Source organism: Dreissena polymorpha, chromosome 6, assembly GCF_020536995.1.
Source record: "Dreissena polymorpha isolate Duluth1 chromosome 6, UMN_Dpol_1.0, whole genome shotgun sequence".
NCBI lineage: Eukaryota > Metazoa > Mollusca > Bivalvia > Myida > Dreissenidae > Dreissena > Dreissena polymorpha.
Genome location: NC_068360.1, coordinates 113,717,490 through 113,742,885, shown reverse-complemented (window position 1 = coordinate 113,742,885; position 25,396 = coordinate 113,717,490). Strand labels below are relative to the sequence as shown.

General features: G+C 34.8%; 2 protein-coding genes across 4 annotated transcripts in view; both read left to right on the top strand.

Annotated features, from left to right (window-relative positions):
• Nucleotides 1-25,396, top strand: part of LOC127835199 (nectin-3-like protein) — a 237,605-nt gene that overhangs the window by 103,074 nt on the left and 109,135 nt on the right. The gene's annotated exons all lie outside the window — the stretch shown is intronic.
• Nucleotides 608-25,396, top strand: part of LOC127835197 (uncharacterized) — a 48,419-nt gene continuing 23,630 nt past the window's right edge. For 2 of the 3 annotated variants that reach the window (XM_052361516.1, XM_052361518.1), the window contains exons 1-5: nt 608-772; nt 14,208-14,657; nt 15,248-15,679; nt 17,307-17,351; nt 20,857-20,994. In XM_052361516.1, the coding sequence (XP_052217476.1) occupies nt 709-772; nt 14,208-14,657; nt 15,248-15,679; nt 17,307-17,351; nt 20,857-20,994 (1,129 nt within the window). In that variant the 5' untranslated portion in view covers nt 608-708. Of the gene's footprint in view, nt 773-14,207; nt 14,658-15,247; nt 15,680-17,306; nt 17,352-20,403; nt 20,521-20,856; nt 20,995-25,396 lie in introns of all 3 variants that reach the window. The other variant, XM_052361517.1, reaches the window with a different exon arrangement.

Below are 25,396 nucleotides of genomic sequence, written 5' to 3'. Positions count from 1 at the left end.
TGTACCTATGTACCTATGAAGTTACATGATCCTAGGCCTTAGTGTCTGAGTTATCATCCGGAAACCATCTGGTAGACGGACGGACCGACGGACCGACATGTGCAAAACAACATACGCCCCTTCTTTGAAGGGGGGCATAACTATGAATTATTCAATGACTACATTTGTATATAATGTATCCATATTTTTTTTATTTTCACTTAATAGAATTCCTTTCAGTTAAATGGAAATATAAGAGTATTACTTAAATGTGTTTGGTTTAGCTTTTCAAACCCATTTTAGTTGATTTATTCAAGGTAATATTAAAATAAAAATAAAAAACTTCAAATGTATACAAAGGGGCAGGTAATCCAGACTAAGATAGCCGATGTATCACGATTGTCCGGTTGTATCACGTAATTTTTGAACTATTTTAGGAATGTGTGTCGCATCGAAAGTAGTCCATCATCGGTAATTTATTTATAAGCCTGTGTTATTAACTAAGCAAAAACAAGTTTAAACATAGGTGGCATTTTTGTGTTCCGATGACCATCAGTGAATTATTTTAAATTGAATCTGTAACAATTTACGTGATACATTTTGGAACTATTTTTACCTACCTGGCGGAATAATACGCGTCATCTTGTGTCAAGGGCCGCTGTTTCAACTCGAGCGAACGGCCATATTTGTGAATTTGTAAATGTGAACTGATTCAGGAAGCGAATAAAAATGGAGCGGATTGTGAAAATTTCGTTTGTTCTAACTGTTTTAATAAAAGCTGTGTATTGTCAAGGTAATATTACTAGTTATTTTGGTACTATATTCAGTCGCTTTGTACAAATTTATAGTTTAAATAGCAACAATAACAATCAATAAACAGTTTTTACAGGTAGATCATATTTAGTAGTCAGCCGTTTAACGACTTTGGTGAAAGTGTCATTAACATCTATTAAGTCTCGAAGGTTTCAAAAGTTTTGTGAACGATTTATTACTAATTTACTATTTTAACAGTTGAACTCGTTTATATATACAGTCGATTGGTGTATAGCGGATTTTAGTGAGTAGCGGATAGGTTAAACTTTGTTTGCAAAATACATTCATTTATGTTAAGATTTATAGTTTTCTATTAATTGAATGCAAAAAGCCTATCATTGTTAAGTCGATTCATGTTTTTGTTGATGTGTGTCAATGTTTACAACTGTTTCTATTTTCGAAAGCAAAACAAGGTCACGTTATGTACGCACCGTTTTTGTGACATCAGGAAAAGTGCACACGAATGGTTTCTTGAATTTTGCAGATTTTGTTTGGTAAAAATAATGTTCATTGATGTAATATTTAAGTATTATATTATGTGTCCTTTACAAAAGTAAGAATGCTCAGAAACCAAATTGATGCGTACCATATATAAAAAGCATGAAAGCTGCAACTCGGGATTTAGTGAATAACAGACATGTGATGACCCATATTCAGGAATGTGGGGATTGTCTCAAAATAAATATAAACCCAATTGAAGTTATCCATGAGGTAAGCATGTGGCTATGATATTAATAAGTAAAAACATCATTTTTAATGAAAAACAATCAAATTATAACGAAAAATCGATTTCTCTGAAAACATATTTTCCGCTATCAAATCTATATATAGATTCAACTCAAAATGACCCGAATATAGGGTGCATCGCTTTGAACAGCAATTACTTCATGAATTGTGCAGCGATTTCCATGAATTTGGTCTTATTAAACGCAAAAATAAATTTCCTTTCTGGAAATGTACATATGTTGCAATTATTTTTTACAAATGCTGTGTCAAATTTCAAGAAATAACACGATACACATGTAATCCGATAAAGACCTAAGCGATCCGGTAATGGCTGAATCAGTGTACCATGAAATTCCCGCTGTAAACAAATAATATTTTTCGGAATTTAAAACCGCTTGCATGTTTCAATAGGAAAGACATATGTCTTTCGAGATTTAATGGTTAAATGCATGATGTATTAATTGAAATTAGACTCAGAGTGCTTAGCTATCTGCTATACACCAATCGACTGTAGCTAAAGAAACTTCAGCGTACAGTTTTTATTGTATTGACCACAGGGTTGTTTAAGAAAAAAACCTACATGCTATATAACAGTATACAAGAAGTACAACTGTCAAATTTCCTGCACAACACCATGGTCTGAACAAAAGCAAAAAAATCTCTTCCAAAAGCATTAATTACACAAAATAAACGGTATACCAACAGCAGAGACATTTATCTGTCAGAAAGTAATAAACTTGGCAATAAACTACGATCATTCATTAGACTAAAACGATACCTTTCATGCAAAAAAGCTCAAAAATCCTAACTGCGACACAAGTGTGCACAACTGAAAACTGATAATTCTAGTTGTAATTTCCATATTCCTTAAAAACTAACCCCTTTTGAATGTACATATTCATTTGCTAGTTTCTGTTTATAGTTTAAGATAACATAATTACAATATATTTTGATATTTTGCTCGAAATTCGTTTAAAACACTTCAATTTACGATTTCCACATTGTTAAATCACGCGTAACGAGACTGCCGAGGTAACGCGAGATAAAGGGTTCGGGGGGGTTCTGACAGTATTCGCTCTACAGTCTACAGCTTACCTATCCGCTAGGGCTGCAACAATATACCGGTATATCGGTATATATCGCAATACGCAATCCGCATATTGTATTGCGATATGATTTTCATCATACCGGTACGAAAATTTTACAAAAATTCATTCACATTTCGTCCAGAAAAGCCATCCGAAATAATGATAAAAAGGTAAACAAAACAAAGCAGTGTAAATTATTTTTTACGTAAAAAAAGCATTCTAAAAAGTGTATTTTACGGAGTAGCGTTGTTACATGGGAGCATTCATTCAATGCTTTTGAACAGATTATCGTTGAATTAATTGCGCACAGCTGTAAATGTTTCGTTCGATTCTGATTTGAGCATTATTTGTAATCCGAATTTCGGAAACACGCTTCCAAATTTGAATGCTAACGCGACAATAAACTAGAAATGGCGCGGCAGAGGCCGACGCGTATCCCCACGCCGAATGTTTGACCTAGGTGTGCCCCAGGGTTGGTAATGGGGCCATGCATAGCTGAGATTGACCGTATTGTCATAAGAGAAGTTCATCATCAATTAGAAGTGAATGGTGTAGAAATGAAGAAGTTATAGTAAAAGGCAATTTTGGGTGGGTGTGACATATGTGGACAGGGCGCCCCAGGGTTGGTAATTGTGCCATGCATAGTTGAGATTGACCGTATTGTCATAATAGAAGTTCAGTATCAATTTGAAGTGAATCGGTGTAGAAATGAAGAAATTATAGTAAAAGGCAATTTTGGGCGGGTGTGGTCTATTTGGGCGGGGCCCCAGGGTTGGTAATGGGGCCATGCATAGTTGAGATTGACCGTATTGTCATAAGAGAGGTTCAGTATCAATTTGAAGTGAATCGGTGTAGAAATGAAGAAATTATAGTAAAAGGCAATTTTGGGTGGGTGTGGTCTATGTGGGCGGGGCCCCAGGGTTGTTAATGGGGCCATGCATAGTTGAGATTGACTGTATTGTCATAAGAGAAGTTCAATATCAATTTGAAGTGAATCAGTGTAGAAATGAAGAAATTATAGAAAAGGCAATTTTGGGTGGGTGTGGTCTATGTGGGCGGGGCCCCAGGGTTGGTTATGGGGCCATGCATAGTTGAGATTGACCCTAATGTCATAAGAGAAGTTCAGTATCAATTTGAAGTGAATCTGTGTAGAAATGAAAAAATTATAGTAAATGGAATTTTTTGGTGGGTGTGGCCTATGTGGGCGGGCGCCCCAGGGTTGGGATTGGGGCCATGCATAGTTGAGATTGACCCTAATGTGATAACAAAAGTTCAGTATCAATTTGAAGTGAATCCGTGTAGAAATGAAAAAATTATAGTAAATGGAAATTTTTGGTGGGTGTGGCCTACGTGGGCGGGGCGCCCCTGCAGGGTTGGGAATGGGGCCATGCATGGTTGAGATTGACCGTATTGTCATAAGAGAGGTCCAGTATCAATTTGAAGTGAATCGGTGTAGAAATAAAGAAGTAAATGTAAAATAACCTAAAAAAATGAGTGATAATTTCTGACGCGGCCCCACCCCAACCGCTATAACTTTTGACCCAGGGGTCAGATCAAAATTCCAAATAGTGCAGGGTCGCACATATGCTCATAGCTACCATGTGTGTAATTTTCAAGGTTCTAGTGCTTTTAGTGTAGGAGGAGATAGTGGCCAGGACGGACAGACAGACAGACAGACGGACGGACGGCGGAGATAACCACAATATCCCCACCTTTTTTTCAAAAAGCGTGGGGATAAAAATTCTAGCGTCAAATAAAAAGTGCTTTATCCTTTGTCTCAATAAAAAGCGCGCGAAAATTATACAGACATGTAGAACGTCGCATGGAAAGTATGGGTGTATTTTGTGTTGTATAAAAACGGGAACATCATGCAGCTGAATTACGCGTGTTCAGTGGGAAAAAACGCCCCGGTTGGACGTTATTTCATCACATCTTTAAATAGTAACAATTGCAAAAATGTATTTGATACTTAAGAAAATTTGCAAATGTTTGTGTTTCGTATTATTCTTGAGCACATTTATAGTAAATATTTACCAGAATTTGCTTTAAAATTGGAATTTATGGGATTATTGGGTAATTGGCAAGTTATAATTTTGGTACAAGTTAGCAATATATTGCGATATATTGCAATACGGGTTTTTGAACTGACAATATATTGCAATACGGTTTTTGGCGTATTGTTGCAGCACTACTATCCGCTATATTGACTTTATAAATAGAATAAAATCGATAAATTGCCGATTTATTACTAATAAAAACAATCATAATTTTATTATAATGTTCAACGACCATCTGCTCGATAATAGTTCAGTATCATTGTAATTAAAGGCAATGTAATTAACTACCGTTCCTGACAAAAATAACAAGATCATACCTACTCATGTTACTGTACTGTGTGATGAAGTGTCAGAAATTAAAACAACCCCAGACTGATAATTTTTGAGTGAAAGTTTATTTAAACCCACCCACTAATTAAAAATAAACATTTTTTTTATTATATAAGCTCATTTTTCTAAATTTTCAGAAATAAAAAACAATTGGTACATGTAGATCTATTTGCACATTACAGTATATATAAACATAAGACTACTTTATTGTTAAATTTGTAAATTGTATAATAATCTATATATTTTTATTACTGCTGTTGCAAGCCTTACTTGTGCTTTTAAAATACATAAAAATCTATTGTTGACAACTATAATTATAGTTTTTAAGATCATTATTAAGCAAAAGTAAGTCCCCAATATAAGCTTACCCCAGCCAGTTAAACCGGTAGAGTGCTGATCTCTGACTCACTCATGTGTTGGTAAGTTTAAGCCTCAACTCGGGTTCATCTCTTAGAAATAATTACACTTTAGGCTACCCTGTCTGTTACCAAAATTGCAGTTGAGGGTCACCGGCATACATGTATCAAATACATTGTAACTATGTGCTGATGTTAACATTTCCTGAAGATTCAACCACTGAGCAGGATTACGAAGTTAACCCCATTTTATTATTGAAAAAAAATACTATTAGATGTATCCAAAAAGAGTACCTACTAGTACTGTCATAAGGAGCATCACCCATTAACCATCTATACTTCCAGGTCTTTTGGCTCTGCTACATCAACAGGAATAAGCTTTCGGTTATTGTTTTCTGTGTTAATCATAGGGATTACAGTTTATAATTTTTCATCCCAACAACAAAATCTTTACAATGATAGTCAGGGTTTTTTTTGGCCCGATTTTATAGCCGAAATTCGGCTATGTTCCCAATCCCAAAAAGTATACTTTTTTCCCAAAATGTGGCAAAAAATTCCCAATTTCCAAAAAAAAAAAAAACATTTTTTTTTTTTTTTTTTTTTTAGAAAGAAGTCTCATGTGTATTTTATCTCAATTTTAATTAAATTACATCTAACAAAGTATTATATGATTTTTGTCTTTTAATTTGAATGATTATAAAGAGTTAATTCAATTTAGTATTTCCCTAATTAGTGGACTTTTCGTGTGGAAAAAAAGGCTAATGAATTTATTTTCCCAATTTCATGAAAATGCCGATAAAATTCCCAATTCCAAAGCCATGGGCTATCTTCCCAAAAAGCGGAAAAAAAACCCTGGATAGTATTCATTTAACAGTCAGGTTTTACTTCTATTAGGTTAAAATCTAAATAGTGAATCAGTTTTTAAGATGAGCTTGTACCAAACACACACACAAGCTCCTGCACATACAAACACTTGAATGAGAAAGTATTTGGACTGTCACAGTGATTGCTTGTTGGTTGGAATGTCTCAGACTAACCAGCATATACAAGCAGTCTTCACTTTAGCATTTTTGAACAACTAACAGCAGCCATAGTCTTTATGCTTTAATAGAACAGATTAAAATACCCACTAGCCCGACTATATGAATCAGGAAATTTTAATAGCCCAAATTTAATACATATCACTAGCCCCGGGCTATTGGGCTAGGGGTTAGCGTCAAGACTGTAAGAGCAATAACAATTCTTCAAACAACTTGTCTTCTTTTGAACAAATCTGCCATGACAGGTAGTTAATTGGCATAGCCCAACACACAACCAATTAAGGATGACTGATGCAGGTGAAAGTTTCACCCATATGGATATAATTAAGCCAATGAACATTTGGCCAGGGACACTTATTTATTCATAATTGATTTTCAGGTCACTAGGTCAAAGGTCAAGGTCACAGTGACAAAAAACATATTCACACAATGGCTCTCACTACAACGGAGAGCCCATATGGGGGGCATGCATGTTTTACAAACAGCCCTTGTTAACCTTTAAAGGGATCTTTTCACGGTTTGGTAAATTGACAAAATTGAAAAAAGTTGTTTCAAATTCCCAAATTTTCGGTTTAGTTATGATATTTGTGAGGAAACAGTATTACTGAACATTTTCCATGGTCTAATATAGCCATTATATGCATCTTTTGACGATTTAAAAACCTAAAAATTAGTTCTGTTGTTGTCGTTTAAATTTGTGAAACTACGACGATTGCTTATATAACGTATAAAATACGCAACTTATGTATGCTTGGCAGGAGAGCTCAGTTGGCTAATGCGTTTTTACATCAGGATTCCGGGGGTCACTGGTTCGAGCCCTGCTGCGGGCTACTTTTTTTTCCTTTTTTAAATTTTGTTTTTGATTTTTTACTGGAGCTTTTAAGAATTAATGTTTACATTTATCCATATAAAGCATTTAATCACAAAATTCATAACATGCGAAAATCTGTGAAAAGGCCCCTTGAAATATGTAGGTTAACCTTATTCAGTGTAGAAAATATACAAATATTGCATAATTAAATTATCTGTTGCCTTGACCTTGTTTTAAAAAACAGTAAAATATGTTAAATTGATTATTTAAGACTTTCCTTATTTTCGCCCAAATCCGACGTTTCACGCGATTTTTTTCCCCTGAAAAAGGCCAGGCCCTTGGCCCTATCCCCAAAATCAGATAAAAAAACCTGCTTGTTATTATACATACGACTACTTACAAATATTAAATTATTATAATTAAAAATAAAGGGGGTTTTGATGGGAAGACTTGCTTATTTAATGATCGACGCTTGCTTAAAAAAATCAACAGTGTTTGTTTTGCCAACAGTTTTTTGCTAAGGAATCTTTTTCACGTAATATTTCGATTTGCGCAACATCTTTGTTTGTCATTTAGCTGAATCACAAAACTCTTGAATTCAATCTCAAATATAATAAGCGCCTGAACAGCACGGAGAATATTTTGAACACGAATAATGCCGACCTTATCCAAATCGAGGTTAAGTCTAAAATCTGTACGAGACTGGATCGGACTAGGCTTTGCCAAAAAGCCAAACGGCAGATGTCATTATCATTTTTACCCAATTGGAAATTTTATAGCAAATTTTGGGAAAAGGTATACTTTTTGCAATTGGGATTAATATAGCTGAATTTTGACTACACATGTATAAAATCGACCAAATATGCACTGTAATGGATATTATTTGATTGCTGTACATATATTGCTTTGTATAACTTTAGTATATCTTGCTTAACTAAAAACTATTTTTATGCCTCCGGTAGGGTGGCATATAGCTGTTGAACTGTCATTCAGTCTGTCAGTCTGTGCGTCTGTCCAAAAACTTTAACATTGGCCATAACTTTTGCAATATTGAAGATAGCAACTTGATATTTGGCATGCATGTGTTTCTCATGGAGCTGCATATTTTGAGTAGTGAAAGGTCAAGATCATCCTTCAAGGGATCTTTTCACGGTTTGGTAAATTGACAAAATTGAAAAAAGTTGTTTCAGATTCGCAAATTTTAGTTTTAGTTATGATATTTCTGAGGAAACAGTATTACTGAACATTAACCATAGTCTAATATAGCCAATATATGTATCTTTTGACAATTTGAAAACCTAAAAATTGTAACGCGAAACGATTGAATAATTTGGAGAGTTCTGTTGTTGTCGTTTAAATTCACGAAACTACGAAGATTGCTTATATAAGGTATAAAATACTTAAACTGACACGTATACTCGGCGGAATAGCCGAGAGGGCTCATGCGTTTTAACTTCAGACTAACTCCCGGGGTCACTGGTTCGAGCCCTGGTACCAGCTATTTTTTTTCCAATTTTTAATTTTATTCTTTATTTTTATGCCCCCCTTCGAAGAAGAGGGGGTATATTGCTTTGCTCATGTCGGTCTGTCGGTCGGTCTGTCGGTCTGTCCGTCCACCAGGTGGTTGTCAGAACGCTTGGGCCTAGGATCATGAAACTTCATAGGTACATTGATCATGACTCGCAGATGACCCCTATTGATTTTGAGGTCACTAGGTCAAAGGTCAAGGTCACGGTGACCCGAAATAGTAAAATGGTTTTTGAATGATAACTCAAGAACCCATACGCCTAGGATCATGAAACTTCATGGGTAAATTGATCATGACTCGCAGATGACCCCTATTGATTTTGAGGTCACAAGGTCAAAGGTCAAGGCCACGGTGACCCGAAATAGTAAAATGGTTTCCGGATAATAAATCAAGAATGCATACGCCTAGGATCATGAAACTTCATGGGTAGATTGATCATGACTCGCAGATGACCCCTATTGATTTTGAGGTCACTAGGTCAAAGGTCAAGGTCACGGTGACCCGAAATAGTAAAATGGTTTTCGGATGATAACTCAAGAACGCATATGCCTAGGATCATGAAACTTCACAGGTAGATTGATCATGACTCACAGATGACCCCTATTGATTTTGAGGTCACAAGGTCAAAGGTCAAGGTCACGGTAACCCGAAATAGTTAAATGATTTTCGGATGACAACTCAAGAACGCTTTTGCCTATGATCATGACACTTCATAGGTACATTGACTCGCAGATGACCCCTATTGATTTTCAGGTCACTAAGTCAAAGGTCAAGGTCACAGTGACAAAAAACGTATTCACACGATGGCTGCCACTAAACGGACAGCCCGTATGGGGGGCATGCATGTTTTACAAACAGCCCTTGTTTACTGGAGCTTTTAAAATCCAATGTTTACATTTATTGATATAAAGCATTTAATGACAAACTTCAAAATATGCCAAAATCTGTGAAAAGGCCCCTTTCAAGGTCAAAGCTCAAATATATGGCTTTAAAGCGGCGCTATAGGAGCCATTGTGTTTCTCACAAACACATTCTTTGTTTGGTTAATAAAACATACATTTTATGTTAGTTTCATGCAGTCTGCAAAATTAACCCATCGCCTGATCGCCAATGCAATGAAATCTCGGCTCTGGCGATAGAAAAATTGAATATAGATCGCCTGAATTGCGATGAAAAAAATCAGAGGAAATAAAACAATAAATAATCAATTTACGCATTTCAGTTGTTAATTTTTACACTGACACCGCTTGATTACTTCCCTTAGTTTTCTATCATTAGTGATCTCCCTTAGAACTTATAGAGAGTGTAAAGTCCGGCTCCCCTATTTAAAATGATGGAATACTTTTGGTTAACAGTTAACTGAACTTGCATTCTACGCCCATAAATGAAATACACTACGCGACCCGTGATTTTTGCCGCGTTCTCGCATCACCGCAATCAATGCAACGTGACAAATCGCGGTGATTCAGAGCAACAAGAAATTTGGGTGATGTCTCGGCGACTCCACGGTGACCGTCGCGCGATGTATCTCGCTGTTACGCAAGCAGTGCGAACCACCGCGATTCGCCGTGGCTCACCTTTTTAAGCGAGTTATGTTGAGGTTTACACTAACATGTACATTTAAGATATATGTATACACTTACATTATACAGTGCAATAATAAAGCTTTTGTTGTTGTTGTATACAATGGGCTTATTAGCTAAAATACTCCCGTTCCGACATGAACTTGATGAAGTAATGTCGGTAGCTTGAAAGGCTCCAAATTAATATAACAGGGCAGAATGATCATGCAATAATTATTGAACATAACATGTAAACATTATTTAATTGTATTTGGCAGGCCCGAATACACTACCACTTTTCATATTCCATATTGTTGCCATATACATGTAGCACTGTCTAAATTGAAAGTTGCATAGTGTTTCATCATTGGTCGGTTATAAATACCTTGTTTCTCTATACAGAGCTCCAGATAAGGTTTTGTTAAATTCTTAAATTACTACTAGATTTTCAAAAAGAATTCTTAACTCTGAAATTTTATTCTTAACGTTACTACTTAGTTTTGGAAAATAATTCTTATTTTTTCTAAATGACCTAAAAATAAATAATAATGGTTATTTTCATGCAAAAAAAAATCAAAGTAAACATACTAGCAACATTATTTATACGAGTTCAACAGTGTCTTTTCAGTATTATACAATTTTATTTTTCAAATACCTTCCTATGCCCAAATTGTGCTTAGATTGCATGCCTTAGATGAATTTTTACATATTTCACAATTAAAACGGGTCTCCCCTTCAATCTTTTCAACGATAAGCCACGGGACTTGTCACTTCCACTCGTTCAATGTTTTTTTGTGTGTAAGTTTGGACCCGTCGTGTCGCGCTTTTGTTTAGCTTTTCCGACTGTGTCGGCAACTGAACATACAACATCGTATAAGATCTTTTCTATAATGTCTTTCTAAACATTTAACTTCGGCTCACTTTGCGTACAATACGGTAAAAGCGTGTTTTTGGACGCTTTGCAGTTTTTTAGGACGCTCTCTGGGCGCCACCATTGTTTTTTGACAGATAGACTGTATATTTATTGGAAAAAATGCGCTTTGTTAAACAAACCCGATAACCATTCTATATAAGCACCGTAAAGATCTTTAATATGCGAAAAGAATTTAATAAAAATCGATACGAACCGATGTAAAAATAATATTCGTAACTTGATTATGTAATTCTTAATGGTACGACACGATTTTAAAATAAATACGTAACGGACTTGAAAATAATTTGTAATTACGAAAATACGACCCTTATCTGGAGCTCTGTCTATACATGGTATTTGATTTAGACAAAACTATAATTTGGTAATTTACGAGAAATATGATATTAGTTTTTTTAAATACGCTCGTCCCACATTATGCACTGTACTATTTTCACTTCTGAAAAATGGCGTAGTCATATGGTTGTGTTAATGAAATTCTCAAACATATTTACCAACTATTTTTTCGTAAGTGATGTTGTAATTATGTTGGATTATTTGATAATTGTGAACATTAGAAAAGCGTTATGTATACAGTTATCGATATGATTCGGTTTATATGCATGAATTGCCGAATCATCGATGTCACCGATATCCACTGCGATCACGGCGAATCACCGCAAAACTGAGGGTAATCAGGGCGAAGATTATCTTGCTCTCGTGCGACGGCAGAGTTATGAATCATGTGAAATTGCGGTGATTTTCCACTCAAAAAGCAAATTGTCCGCTTTGACTCCGAAAATTAGGCAACAATCACGGGTCGCGTAGTGTAATAGTGAGAGGGTTTTTATAAATAAAGTGAAACGATTGAATGTGTGTTATTATTAGCTTTGAAATAACGATGTAAACAGTGTTTATCATTCATATCATTCGAAAATAATGAAAATATCATTGCAAAATATTGTAAAGAACTCTCAGAGTCAGATGTGATGGAATAAAAGTTTGAAACTGGAATACTGATTTGTTTACAATCTGATCCCCAATTGCAATATTATCTATATACATGTATAACAACTGTTGTCGTCCTTTCATGATAATTTCACTGTAAATTGATTCTTTTTTTTCTGGCTATGAAAAATTTCCTCTGGCTATGACATCTTCAAAGTTTCATAGCCTCATATCAAGTTATGGGCCATGGGCTTAGATATTGTCTCTATAGTAACTGTTTTCTGGAAAAAAAATTGAGCAACACTTTCAGATATTGAGCTGATTTAAGGTGTGTAAGTCTACCTTTATGAACTACTGATGAAGTGTGAAATTTGTTACAGTCCATTGATTTTTGGGAAAAGTAATGGGCCTTAGACAAAGGTCATCCTTAAAGGTTAAAGGTCAAATATATGGCGTCAAAGCGACGCCATAGGGGGCATTGTGTTTCAGAAACACAGCTCTTGTTGAGTCTATTTTGAAACCTGGCTGGGGAACACTTCATGCTCAAAACAGATGTGTTATGTGGGATCTTAGGTGAGCTCATTTGGGCCATGGTCAATATGTTTTAGGTTAAATTTGTGACGTAACAAGTTAAATAATATATTAAATATTAGTATACAAAATATTATACCAGAGCTCCAGATAAGGTTTTGTGCAATTCTTAAATTACTATCAGATTTTCAAAAAGAATTCTTAACTCTGAAATTTTATTCTTATCGTTACTACTAAGTTTTGGAAAATAATTCTTATTTTTTCTAAATGACCTAAAAATAAATAAAAATGGTTATTTTCATGCAAAAAAATCAAAATAAACATACTAGCAACTTTATTTATACGAGTTCAACAGTGTCTTTTCAGTATTATACAATTTCATTTTTCAAATACCTTCATATGCCCAAACTGTGCTTAGATTGCATGCCTTAGATAAATTTTTACATATTTCACAATTAAAAAAGGTCTCCCCTTCAATCTTTTCAACGATTAGCCACGGGACTTGTCCCTTCCACTGGTTCAATGTTTTTTTGGACCCGTCGTGTTGCGTTTTTGTTTAGCTTTTCCGACTGTGTCGGCAACTGAACATACAACATCGTATAAGATATTTTCTATAATGTCTTTCTAAACATTTAACTTCGGCTCACTTTGCGTACAATATGTTAAAAGCGTGTTTTTGGACGCTTTGCAGTTTTTTAAGACGCTCTCTGGGCGCCGCCATTGTTTTTTGACAGATAAGACTGTATACGCCGCTTTTACTGGAAAAAATGTGCTTTGTTAAACAATCCCGATAACCATTCTATATAACCACCGCAAAGATCTTTAATACGCGAAAAGAACTCAATAAAAATCGATACGAACCGATGTGAAAATAATATTCGTAACTTGATTTTGTAATTCTTAATGGTACGACAAGATTTTAAAATAAATACTTAACGGACTTGAAAATAATTCGTAATTACGAAAATACGACCCTTATCTGGAGCTCTGATTATACGCATTAGAAAATTGTAAACAACAAAAATTCAATTGGCTTAAATTCCTACTATAAGCAATATCTTACAAACAAAGAGACCGGCTAATTAATGAACTAGCGAATACGTGCAGATTGAATGTTGTATGATTTCATTATAATAGCGGACTACCTTCCATATTTGTCTTTCGCATATCATGTTACTTTGCTACATTTGGGCATGAACATGTAGTTGTGCACAAGATCCCGTCAGAAATCAACAAGTCAGCATTGGGTGTTCCAATCTATATTAATACACTGTTTGTCAGGAGAAAAAAGTTAGAGAGCAAGGGACGGCCGGTCAGTTCGGTCACACAAGTTATTATTGTCATGGGGCCAAAAGGCCATTACATTAAATTTACAGTTAAGATTATTTTGCGAACATTGGAAAACTTGTGTTGTGTTAATAAGCAGAAATAAACGCAATGAAATCAGAAATGGACTTTGTCTATGTTTATGTATGTGTTATGGTACAAAATGCAATAATTATAATTCTGGATTTTCATTACTTTTCAGGCTTGGCAATTGACTTCAATATCCAAACAGCTACTAATTCTTCATTACCAGCTGCTGATGCTGGTGTTTCTGCTGACAGTACCTCTACTGATAGGTTGCAGATTAATTGCAGACTTGCAAATATAAACAATGTTGAAAGATTTGATAACTTAAGGTTGGGTAGGATAACCAAAAATGGAGTTGTACAAAACTTGGCAAAATTGCAAAATGCAGTGGCTGCATTACCAGGATATCAGACACCAATCCTTGAAAGTGGTGTCATGATGGTTGGAATTCAGGTTCATGGAAGTTTCAGTCCAACGAATCCAACACTCGGAATATCACTACCAATATCTAGTCTGACCTGTAATGATGCAGCAACATACAATTGTACCTTGGAGTATGGATACGTGGAAGGTTCAAATTATAAACCTGCTGTAGCTGTTGAAGAAAAGAATCTTACAGTGACTGGTAAGAAATTCAACTTTCAATTCAGAATGATCAACAAGTGAGACATAAAAGATTAAATAAGAATATTTTAATTGTAAGTTATTTATATTCTGTTTATGTGATGTATACTTCAAACTATATATGGACCTTCTTCTGAAGGGGAACCTACAGCAATCTACATTTTACATTGTATGTCCCTAACCAAACCTTTGATTTTTTATTCTGTTAGTAAAATGTCAAACTCTGTTTGAACAGAAATTCAGTGGATATCTTATACAACTGATGTTCTTCCAGTTGTTTCTGTGAGCAACATTTTTTATCATTTCCAAAGATATTTCTTGATTTACTGCATGTGCTTGAAGATAAACTCTATGCAATTCTCCTTACTTTATTTTTAAAGTCTTTATTATTTCAGTTAAACAAAGCCCTATTTACGTTTTTATAATGTTGCATTATTGCATACTGTAGTCAATTGTTCTTTTTGTGTTATTTCTTAATAGTTCAACTTCAAGGTTGAATTATGCATTTGTGTTTTGCACAGTTGTTTAGGCCATCTAAGGAATGCATATGATTGCATGTTGTCTTCTGCTATGGCATGTGTTCTCCTTCAGTAAAGCCTCCTGGTATAGAAATGACAGCATTCAACCAGTCGTCAACCAACTTTGCTGGGCAGCAGATTACGGACTCGGGGACAGAATCTTCTTCTCCGGCAAAATTTTATATTGGTCAAGTGATTAAAATAACTTGCAAAGCAAGTCTTGGTTCATATCGGAATGGTGAAATCAAATGGAGGAAGAGCAACATAGTTGCAGGAAGCTCATTGGCCAACCACATTCCAAACTCGGGTGACCATATTGTAGGCGAGGTGCAGGCAGTTGATGGCTGCCAGTATCAGAAGACTGATAGCATTCTCTACAACATGACAGACCAAGATGCAACAAGAGCATCCAACAATCCTCTTCAGTTCCAGTGCTATGTTGCTGTTCAGACTCCTTTCTATGAGACACCAGAGGCAACAAGGAAAAACTTCTTCCTAAGAGTTTGTAAGTAACAAAATGAATGCAAAACTAGTGTGACTTGTTAGTAATAACCATATTTGGATTTATTGTGCAGATATTTTTTTACATGAAAATTTGGGGAAAAATCAATTTCAGGGTTAAGATTTTTGTGTACAAAAAGTCAACTGATTTTGGAAAAACTAATTTAATATAACCAGCGATTTTCCTTGTCCAATTGGGAAAAGTACCCGTACCGGTCCGATTGGGAAAAATTGAGTCGTGAAAACCTCAAAATTGGGAAAAATCGAGTCGTGAAATCCTGAAATTGGGAAAATCACGTCGTGAAGTTTGGGTCTTATTGAATACATCATACAGTTCATACTTAATTGAACATATCCATTTAAATAATCATTTGCAGGCATGCCTTAATGACCATTAAGTTATAAAGTTTATATAAATAACAAAATATTATAAAGAACACACCAAATCAATTACTAGTTGTTTTAATCTCTTTTAAAGCAATGTCTCTCTCTTTCATTTTTGTGAAAATTTCAACAATCTTTGATGTTTGATCATCACTCAGTTGCTTGCATCCCTCCCTGCACAGCATCATTATTGCTGTCAATGTGTCCTGTGATAGATGGTTCCGATTGTTTTTTTTGCATAATATTTGCTATTATGACTCATTTCAAACTACGATAAGGTTACAAACCGACGTAAAACAGTACGCTGGCTGCCTGGCAAAAGAACCGGAAACAGTAACAACTCTATTGATTGAATGCGCTGAATAATAAAACCCGAAATTAATCGAGCGCATGGTTACACACAACTATACGATTTTCTTTGTTCGCTCGCCGAAAGTTGGTTTTTTTACGAAACTTTCTATCCTTTTGAGAAAAAATTCGGACGCTGATTGGGATTTTTCCAGATGCCGATTGGGAATTTGGGAATTTTCGCTCGATTGGGAAAGTACCGTTTTGGGAATTTGGGAATTTTCGTTCGATTGGAAAAGTACCGTTTACCGGTACTTTATAAAGAAGGAGGAAAATCGCTGATAACAGTTCCCAATAATTCAAAGTACAATAACAAGATAATATAAATTATAGTTATATATTCTGCTTAATGTAACTGAAATAAAATTTAGTTATAATAATCATAAAACTTCACTTTTTTCTACAAAAAAATAATCCAATATGATCTTCAAGCCTGTGAACTTGTTTACTTGGGCTTACAATTGGGAATGTTTTCAGCTTTACCTTTAGAGTGCATACATGTTTGCATGGTAAAGCTTCATTAATGCATGCATTTATCAGCAGAACAGATTGGCAGATACACCCTTGGCAGATACACCCTCTTCTCCCCTGAAAACCTGTTTTTTCTGCATCTCTCTGCATGTATTTTATTTATCAGAAAGGATGGATTTCTTGCCAGCACTTTGGTCACCTCACAGGCCTGTTCCTTAATACATGTAACATATTTTCTGTTAAAATTTGGATAAGAAAAGCTGCAAAAAAAACTGTTATTTATATATCAAATTTGAAGTTTCTAACAAATTCTACAATTTTATGAGGCAGGCGTTTGGGGACACAACTTAATTTGATATTGCATTAAATAATTACTGAATAAGCTTTTACTGTATTGGATAATTATGCAGTGAATCCTTTTTTTTCAGTTAATGAGAATGAAGATCCAACTTCGGGAGGTTTGGCAACAGCAGGTAAATACATTCTTAGTTATTGTATCTACATTGTATTTTGGTTATAAAAAGATTACTAGAATAAATATAAATTATGTATTTTAAGATCTTCTTTGTTGAATCTTTTAAGAATAAACATCATCCATGAATTTAATACAGTGCCTCAGATAATTATTTGGGAAATGGGGTTTTCACCCATGGATTTTGAAAAATAGGGTGATAACACTCTTGAAATGAGTTAACAAAAATGCATACCTTAAAGTCATTGCTGCTTTACTTCTTTTGAAGCTGCACACTTGTATTTATTAAAAAAAACCTGTAAACTAGAAATGGCGCGGCAGAGGCCGACGCGTATCCCCACGCCAAATGTTTGACCTAGGTGTGCCCCAGGGTTGGTAATGGGGCCATGCATAGCTGAGATTGACCGTATTGTCATAAGAGAAGTTCATCATCAATTAGAAGTGAATTGGTGTAAAAATAAAGAAGTTATAGTAAAAGGCAATTTTGGGTGGGTGTGACATATGTGGGCAGGGCGGTAATTACCAAAGGGTTGGTAATTGTGCCATGCATAGTTGAGATTGACCGTATTGTCATAAGAGAAGTTCAGTATCAATTTGAAGTGAATCGGTGTAGAAAAGAAGAAATTATAGTAAAAGGCAATTTTGGGTGGGTGTGGTCTATGTGGGCGGGGCCCCAGGGTTGGTAATGGGGCCATGCATAGTTGAGATTGACCGTATTGTCATAAGAGAGGTTCAGTATCAATTTGAAGTGAATCGGTGTAGAAATGAAGAAATTATAGTAAAAGGCAATTTTGGGTGGGTGTGGTCTATGTGGGCGGGGCGCCCCAGGGTTGGTAATGGGGCCATGCATAGTGAGATTGACTGTATTGTCATAAGAGAAGTTCAATATCCATTTGAAGTGAATCCGTGTAGAAATGAAGAAATTATAGTAAAGGCAATTTTGGGTGGGTGTGGTCTATGTGGGCGGGGCCCCAGGGTTGGTTATGGGGCCATGCATAGTTGAGATTGACCCTAATGTCATAAGAGAAGTTCAGTATCAATTTGAAGTGAATCAGTGTAGAAATGAAAAATTATAGTAAATGGAATTTTTTGGTGGGTGTGGCCTATGTGGGCGGGCGCCCCAGGGTTGGGATTGGGGCCATGCATAGTTGAGATTGACCCTAATGTCATAACAAAAGTTCAGTATCAATTTGAAGTGAATCCGTGTAGAAATGAAAAAATTATTGTAAATGGAAATTTTTGGTGGGTGTGGCCTATGTGGGCGGGGCGCCCCAGGGTTGGGAATGGGGCCATGCATGGTTGAGATTGACCGTATTGTCATAAGAGAGGTCCAGTATCAATTTGAAGTGAATCGGTGTAGAAATAAAGAAGTAAATGTAAAATAACCTTAAAAAATGAGTGATAATTTCTGACGCGGCCCCACCCCAACCGCTATAACTTTTGACCCAGGGGTCAGATCAAAATTCCAAATAGTGCAGGGTCGCACATATGCTCATAGCTACCATGTGTGTAAGTTTCAAGGTTCTAGTGCTTTTAGTGTAGGAGGAGATAGTGGCCAGGACGGACGGACAGACAGACGGACGGACGGACGGCGGAGATAACCACAATATCCCCACCTTTTTTTCAAAAAGCGTGGGGATAACTATCATAATTAACTTTATAAACTGAAGTTTTAAAACATATTTAATCCTTTAAACTGTCCATAATATTAACTTTAAACTTTAAAAAAAATGGATAACACGAATGATTCTGAACTTATTGGCTCTTGCTTTCTTGGTTCGAAAACGTTTGCGACCAACTTATAAGCATCAAATTTGAGGAATTTGCGTAAAAGTGAAATTTGTTGTGTTTTCAATATGCGTGATATTGTAATTCTTTGCATTTTAATACATTTTAAATTAATAGGTTGAAAGATGCAGATACGCAGCTTATCTAGGGCACTGTAATTAAGTATGGATCAGTAGTAAGAAAATATTTGTTGATACCAGCCTTGGTATATTTAATGTAGTATTGTAGTAGTTTAAGGAATGTTGTTAGCTCATTTAAGCATGCACATGGTGAGCTTTTGTGATAGTGTCTTATCTGTTTTATGAAATTATTGTGACAAATTAATATGTCATCATCAAGGTTAACCTTCTAGATGTCCCATTTCTTGCCCAATCTTCCAGAAATTTGTCTAAAGACATTTTGTGTTAATGATTGTCATCATTGTTCCAAACTACATGTAGGTAATGTAAGGTCAAAACCTAATTGGGTGCACTGGTCAATTTGAAGAAAAAGTTAGTTTATGCTATAGAGAATACCATCAAACATTTTACCTAATCATGCCATAGTCAGAACATTTTTACCCAATGACACCTCACAAGAGTTTGTATTGAGTAAAATTCAGGTCATTTGGTTTAGGGACACACATTCAGGTAGATAAATGAAGGTCATATAATGCCCTCATACTTCTGGCAGGAGAAAAAATAGCAAGAATGTAATATCACTGATCAATTTAAAAAGGTCCCAGGGAACAAATGTCAGTCTATGCAAAGCGAGTTTTAGTTACATTAATAAGAGATTGATAATTGTTATTGTATTTTGCTGAATGATGAAAAATATTGTATATATCCAAATGGTTATCATCACCCTTAACGCAGCCATTTTTTACCTTCTTTATAAAGTAAATGAAAACGGCACTTTCCATATAAGAAAAAAAGATTGCTCTCCACAAAATTCCCTATTGAAGGTTACTTTTTTTTTTTATTAGACATAAAATGCAAAATTTAGTGAGTTTCCCTTTGCAGCTTTTTGACTTGAACCTTAGTAAATATATAATTGCCAACACCTAGTTATCAAGTTTAAAGTACTTGGGAGCAAAAAATAGAATACACCAATTTCAGGATGGGAAGACTTCACAACGCAAATTTTCCCAATTTCATGGTTTTTCGCGCAAATCTCCAAAACAGGGCTGGTACCCATACTTTTCCCAATTGGGCAAGAAAATTCTCTGTAATGGGATATTGTTATTTTATATAATGTTTATGTTTTGTCAATAATGGACATTATAGGCAGTGGCGATGCAGGAGTAATTGCTGGGGCAGTCATCGGGTCATTGGTCGGCATCGTGATTATAGTATTGCTAGTATACTTTCTGTGGTACAGACGCCGCGCCGCTGGAGACGACTGTAAGTGCTGACAAGAGGTTATCACAAGATATTTAGGGTATATGTATGTTTATGCAGACATGGCATAGTAGACAACATTGGATTTGAATATGCTGGGAATGACCAAACCTTTAAATCTCCATCAAGCTACTACTGTTTGGATGTTAAATGAATCAAATTATGTATCAATCTATGCATTTATATAATATATTTTTAAGTTAAGTAAACTTAAGAATGGAATTATAAAGAATATTCTCTGGTTTTGAATCCAATGCGTCCGCTATTGCCATGGTATTACAACTCATGTTAGCTGAAAAATGAGTAAGTTAATGCTTTCAATTTTTGCATGCTTTTCAGGATCGACTACCAATATTGCTGCCATAATTGGGGGTGTTATTGGTGGATTAGTGGGTATTATTTTAATATGTGCCCTCGTGATGATTTGGAGATCTCGGAGTCGTGACTCGGGACCAATGTGTCCAGGTGGAGAGTCGTGTAAGTGTGTGTGAGTTTACAAGTGGCTGGTATTTTCGGTTGAAAAAAACAGCTTGGTTTGCATTTTGCAAGTTATTGTGTACACAACTAACAGCGATGTTGTAGAAGTACTTTGTGTATATTGCTTGTAGTTTGTTTGTTGCCCTTTCCTTTTTATTGTTGTTGTTCTAAGATTTCTCCTTTGGCAATAAACGCCCTACCCTTACAATTGTCTTTATATACAGTAATTTAATTTTGCATTACCATTTATATTTTATTTCACATGTGTTTAACCTCCTTTGTTCCGTGTATAGTTTGGGTATCCCCTAAAATTTATTTTAAAAAATCTTTGAATATGCTTAATTGTTTTACACTTAAACATAAATGTCTGAGAAACGAACCATTTAATAACACTGGCCTTAAGTGACCTATCAAGACATGCATGGTGAAGAAAAAGCTTATTCTGCTTTTGGCTATGAAAGGACTGGAACTGGTTATACCATTTGTATTTGTAATATACATTGATTCTAGAGAATGGGGAAACTGTATGCGTTATAAAGTGCTATTGACTCAATAATATGTATAGCTTAGTGAAGCTAAAATTTAAGCAGTCATAAGTTACATAAAGGGCTACAATTAGACAATTGTATCATGACTGGCTTTAAAATAGAAAGTCTAATAAAACATTGTTGTTTAAGGGCACTCAATTTTCATGTTTCAGTAATTATTAATAAGACTTAATACTTTTAATATTCACTTTGAATTTGTCAAATCAAATGTTTTGTAAACAATCCAATAACTTTCAAAGTGGTTTTATCTGGTAAGATCAGTAGTGCGTAGATTATACCATATCTTATTCTTCAATATTTTCAATGGCCTAAAAAACCCATCTGTTATAAAGGATTTAACACTAAATCAGGCTTAAACCAGTTGCTCAATATTTACAATATACAAAGATCTATTGGACTCATTTGAACGTGGTTATGTGGGTAAACAGAATGATGACGGAGGACAGTGAATGGATAATATTGAATAAAGTTTTAAGAAAAACATAAATCTGGCAAATAGCATTTTCCATATACCGCAAAATAACCAGCCTTTGAAAATTATCTAGATTTTTAAGGGTAAAAGGTGATTTTGAAGCACATTGACATACATATATTTCATATTTATGTAGATAGATTTAGTTATTTTTTCTGGTTAATCTTTTACAAAAATAGTGTGCACATTTTTGTTGGTAGTTAGCTGGGGACTTAAGGAATTTATCTAAAGTAACAGTTTGTAGCCTACAGCTGTATATTATTGATAAATTTGATAAGTTTCTTGCTAGTATCCTTAATCCCTTTCAATAATGTTGATGTGTTAGTATTGTTGTGAGATTTGGAATGTTATGCGTTGGGGGTAATGAATGTTGCATGTGTGCACCTTGGTAGAATAGATTAAAAAGGCATCATGCACTGTAGTTAACCAGTAGTTTCTAATTTCTTTTTATAACTATTTAGGTTTTCATGAAGAATTTTAATTCCTGTTTTAATTGTTTTATAGTATTCTTGAAATCAGCAAAAATTTAACAGCAATAATACAAAAGCAATTCGATGTGAAACTGTCATGTACACAACTTCATTGTAAATGAGGCAAAAACATTTTCTGTTACCAAACCCTGGTACTAAACTGTGTAAAACTAAGACCTGAATTAGCTTAAAACACAAAATTTCAGTCTTTTTAAAAAGTGCACAAACAAAAGTTGTCGTTCACATTGTTGTTCACATGCAAAAACTTCAGGCTTGATTTCACAGATTCTTTCATATGGTGTCTGTTTAAATTGTGCATATTATCAACAGTCGAACACCCCCTCTCCATTTTTATGTACTTTAAACTAGACATTAGACAAAGACAAAAAAAAGAACTGTTGTAAGTTGCAGCAATGATCACATTTGGTGTTTCTTGTAAAAAAAATATGAATTGGTATCCTTGTTTTATACAAAGTGCAGCTTGAATATTGTATAATTTCTAACTTATTGCAGTCTTAAACATTTAATATCCAAAAGGATCGAAATTGATGATGCAAATTATAAATGACAAGTGTGTAACCCTTTCAACAGAATCTGATGTAAATACATTTGATTACTTTTAGTGCAGTAAAACAAACTCATTATCATGTAATACACTTAAGTACAGTTGAAATCATCATGTTCATGTTTAGTGTTGTTTTTTTCCAATCAAAATTGAGTCCGGTAATCGGACCCATTCCCAATGGAAAAAAGTATATATTTTTCCCAAATGGGAGCTAAAAATTCCCAATGGAAATAATAATACTATTTTTTTTAGATTAATTATTTTGTTCTTCTCCCATCCATATAAGTTCAACCTTAGTAAATATAATACTGAACACACTTGTATCCCCAATATTTCCCCAATTTTGAAGCATTTTTTACCAAAACAACAACACTTACTTCCCAATTTTAGTCATAATGCCGCGAATTTTCCCAATCTAAATGGACCAGGCCCCATTCCAAAATGGTGAAAAAAACACTGGGTGTTAAACTCTTTAGTGCAGCTCACATCTTCAAAATCATGTTTCTAAAAATGTTAAAACCTAACCATTTCAACATTTTCCTATAATCTGTAAGTGAAGTGTTTTTGTGCGACTACACAATAATTTACTACTACTGTCAGCCAACTAAAACGCCAAATGTGACATGTCTTTCATTTCTATGTACGGTAAAATAGACTGTAAGCCTTTTCAAAGCTGTTGAAACCCAATCGTCCCATGTTGACAGTGGATCTTTTTAAATGCATGCTGAGAGTTAACATTCAAAAGCTACAAAAATAATAGTTTCCCAGTGTTCTTTTGAAAATTGTCACAAAAAACGACAAAAACGTTAAAGTAATGTTTATATCTGATCTTAGTTTTTATGCCCCTGAAGGAGGGCATAGTGATCGGACCGTCTGTCCTTCTGTCTATCTGTCTTTCTGTCACTTAGCGTTTAGGTTTCGAAAAATGCTCATTACTTTTATGTCCCTTCAGATAGCAACTTGATAATTGGCATGCATGTGTATCTCATGGAGCTGCACATTTTGAGTGGTGAAAGGTAGAGGTCATTCTTCAAGGTCAAAGGTCAAAAAAACAAATCCAAGGGAAGTAATAAGTTTCAAAGGGAGATAATTATCTGTACCTGCCAAATGATACAAAAACAATTAAGAAATCATAGGGGCGCAGTAGGGGGCATTGTGTTTCTGACAAACACATCTTTTGTTTAATCATGCTTTTTGCCGTTATAAAATTGAAGCCAAATAAGTATTTAAACTTGATTGCATCCAAAGCCTTTACCCTTTGCATGCTGGGTAATTTGTCGTCGGCTGAATGTCTAAAATTAGCATTTTCTTAAAAAAATAATAGAGGAAAACTATCAGAATAGCAAACAGTTTGGATCCTGATGAGACGCCACGTTCTGTGGTGTCTCATCTGGATCCAAACTGTTTGCAAAGGCCTTCAAAATTTGGTTCCAGCGCTTAAAGGGTTAAGATTTACAGAGACAGTCTCAAGTCTGTGTCTTGAGTAAAGCCAATACTTTCAATCTCGGTGACGATCTAAAGAATGCTTTCTTTTTGGGGATTTAACCGGGCATTTTGGAAACCCTGTATGTTTGCTATACAGGATATTATTTAGTGTACTCCCTCTAGCCCTTGAGAGATGTTTATTTCAATAAAGTGCATTTTACTTTCTGTTTGCGTTGTTTATCAGTGGTTGGTTGACAACAATAATTGTGTACTTCAGTCCGTAGAAACATCATAGACTATTATGTTAGAATTTAATTATTTACTGGACAGTTTTATGAAGTCATTACAACAATTGTGGGATAACATTCTTGGTTTTTTTCACCGTATTGAAGCATACATGAACATTGCCTTATTAATTATTTCCAAGATGAAATTCTGATATGAAGCATAATATTAGTATGAAGAAACTTTATAAATTGTTGGATAAGTGTTTGTGAAACATTTATAAGCTTCCTGAAATGTTGTCTTTCAGTCGGTTTGCGTAAATTCCTTTCAATAATATTGTTAAATATTTGTATTGTCGTCCATTTTGGAATGTTGTAGCTTGCAGTAATTCAATTTTGTAATGTAGATTCAACTTGTAGTGCAGTTTTGCTAAAATTTAGTTACAAAACACTTGACAAAACCCATATAATCGCCCCAATTTGTAACAATTTAATTACCATGAAAACATTTGATTTGTCCATCAAATCACTGTAATCTTTCAAATGAACAATACTGTGAAAGTAGCAATACTTAAGTCACATTTTTAAGTGCAATTTCATGTAATAGGCGTCAATATTGTTAACCCAACATTTCTGTTTTGTAGCAGTTGAAAGTACACAATTTCAAGTCATGGTAAACATGGTTGTAATCATGAACT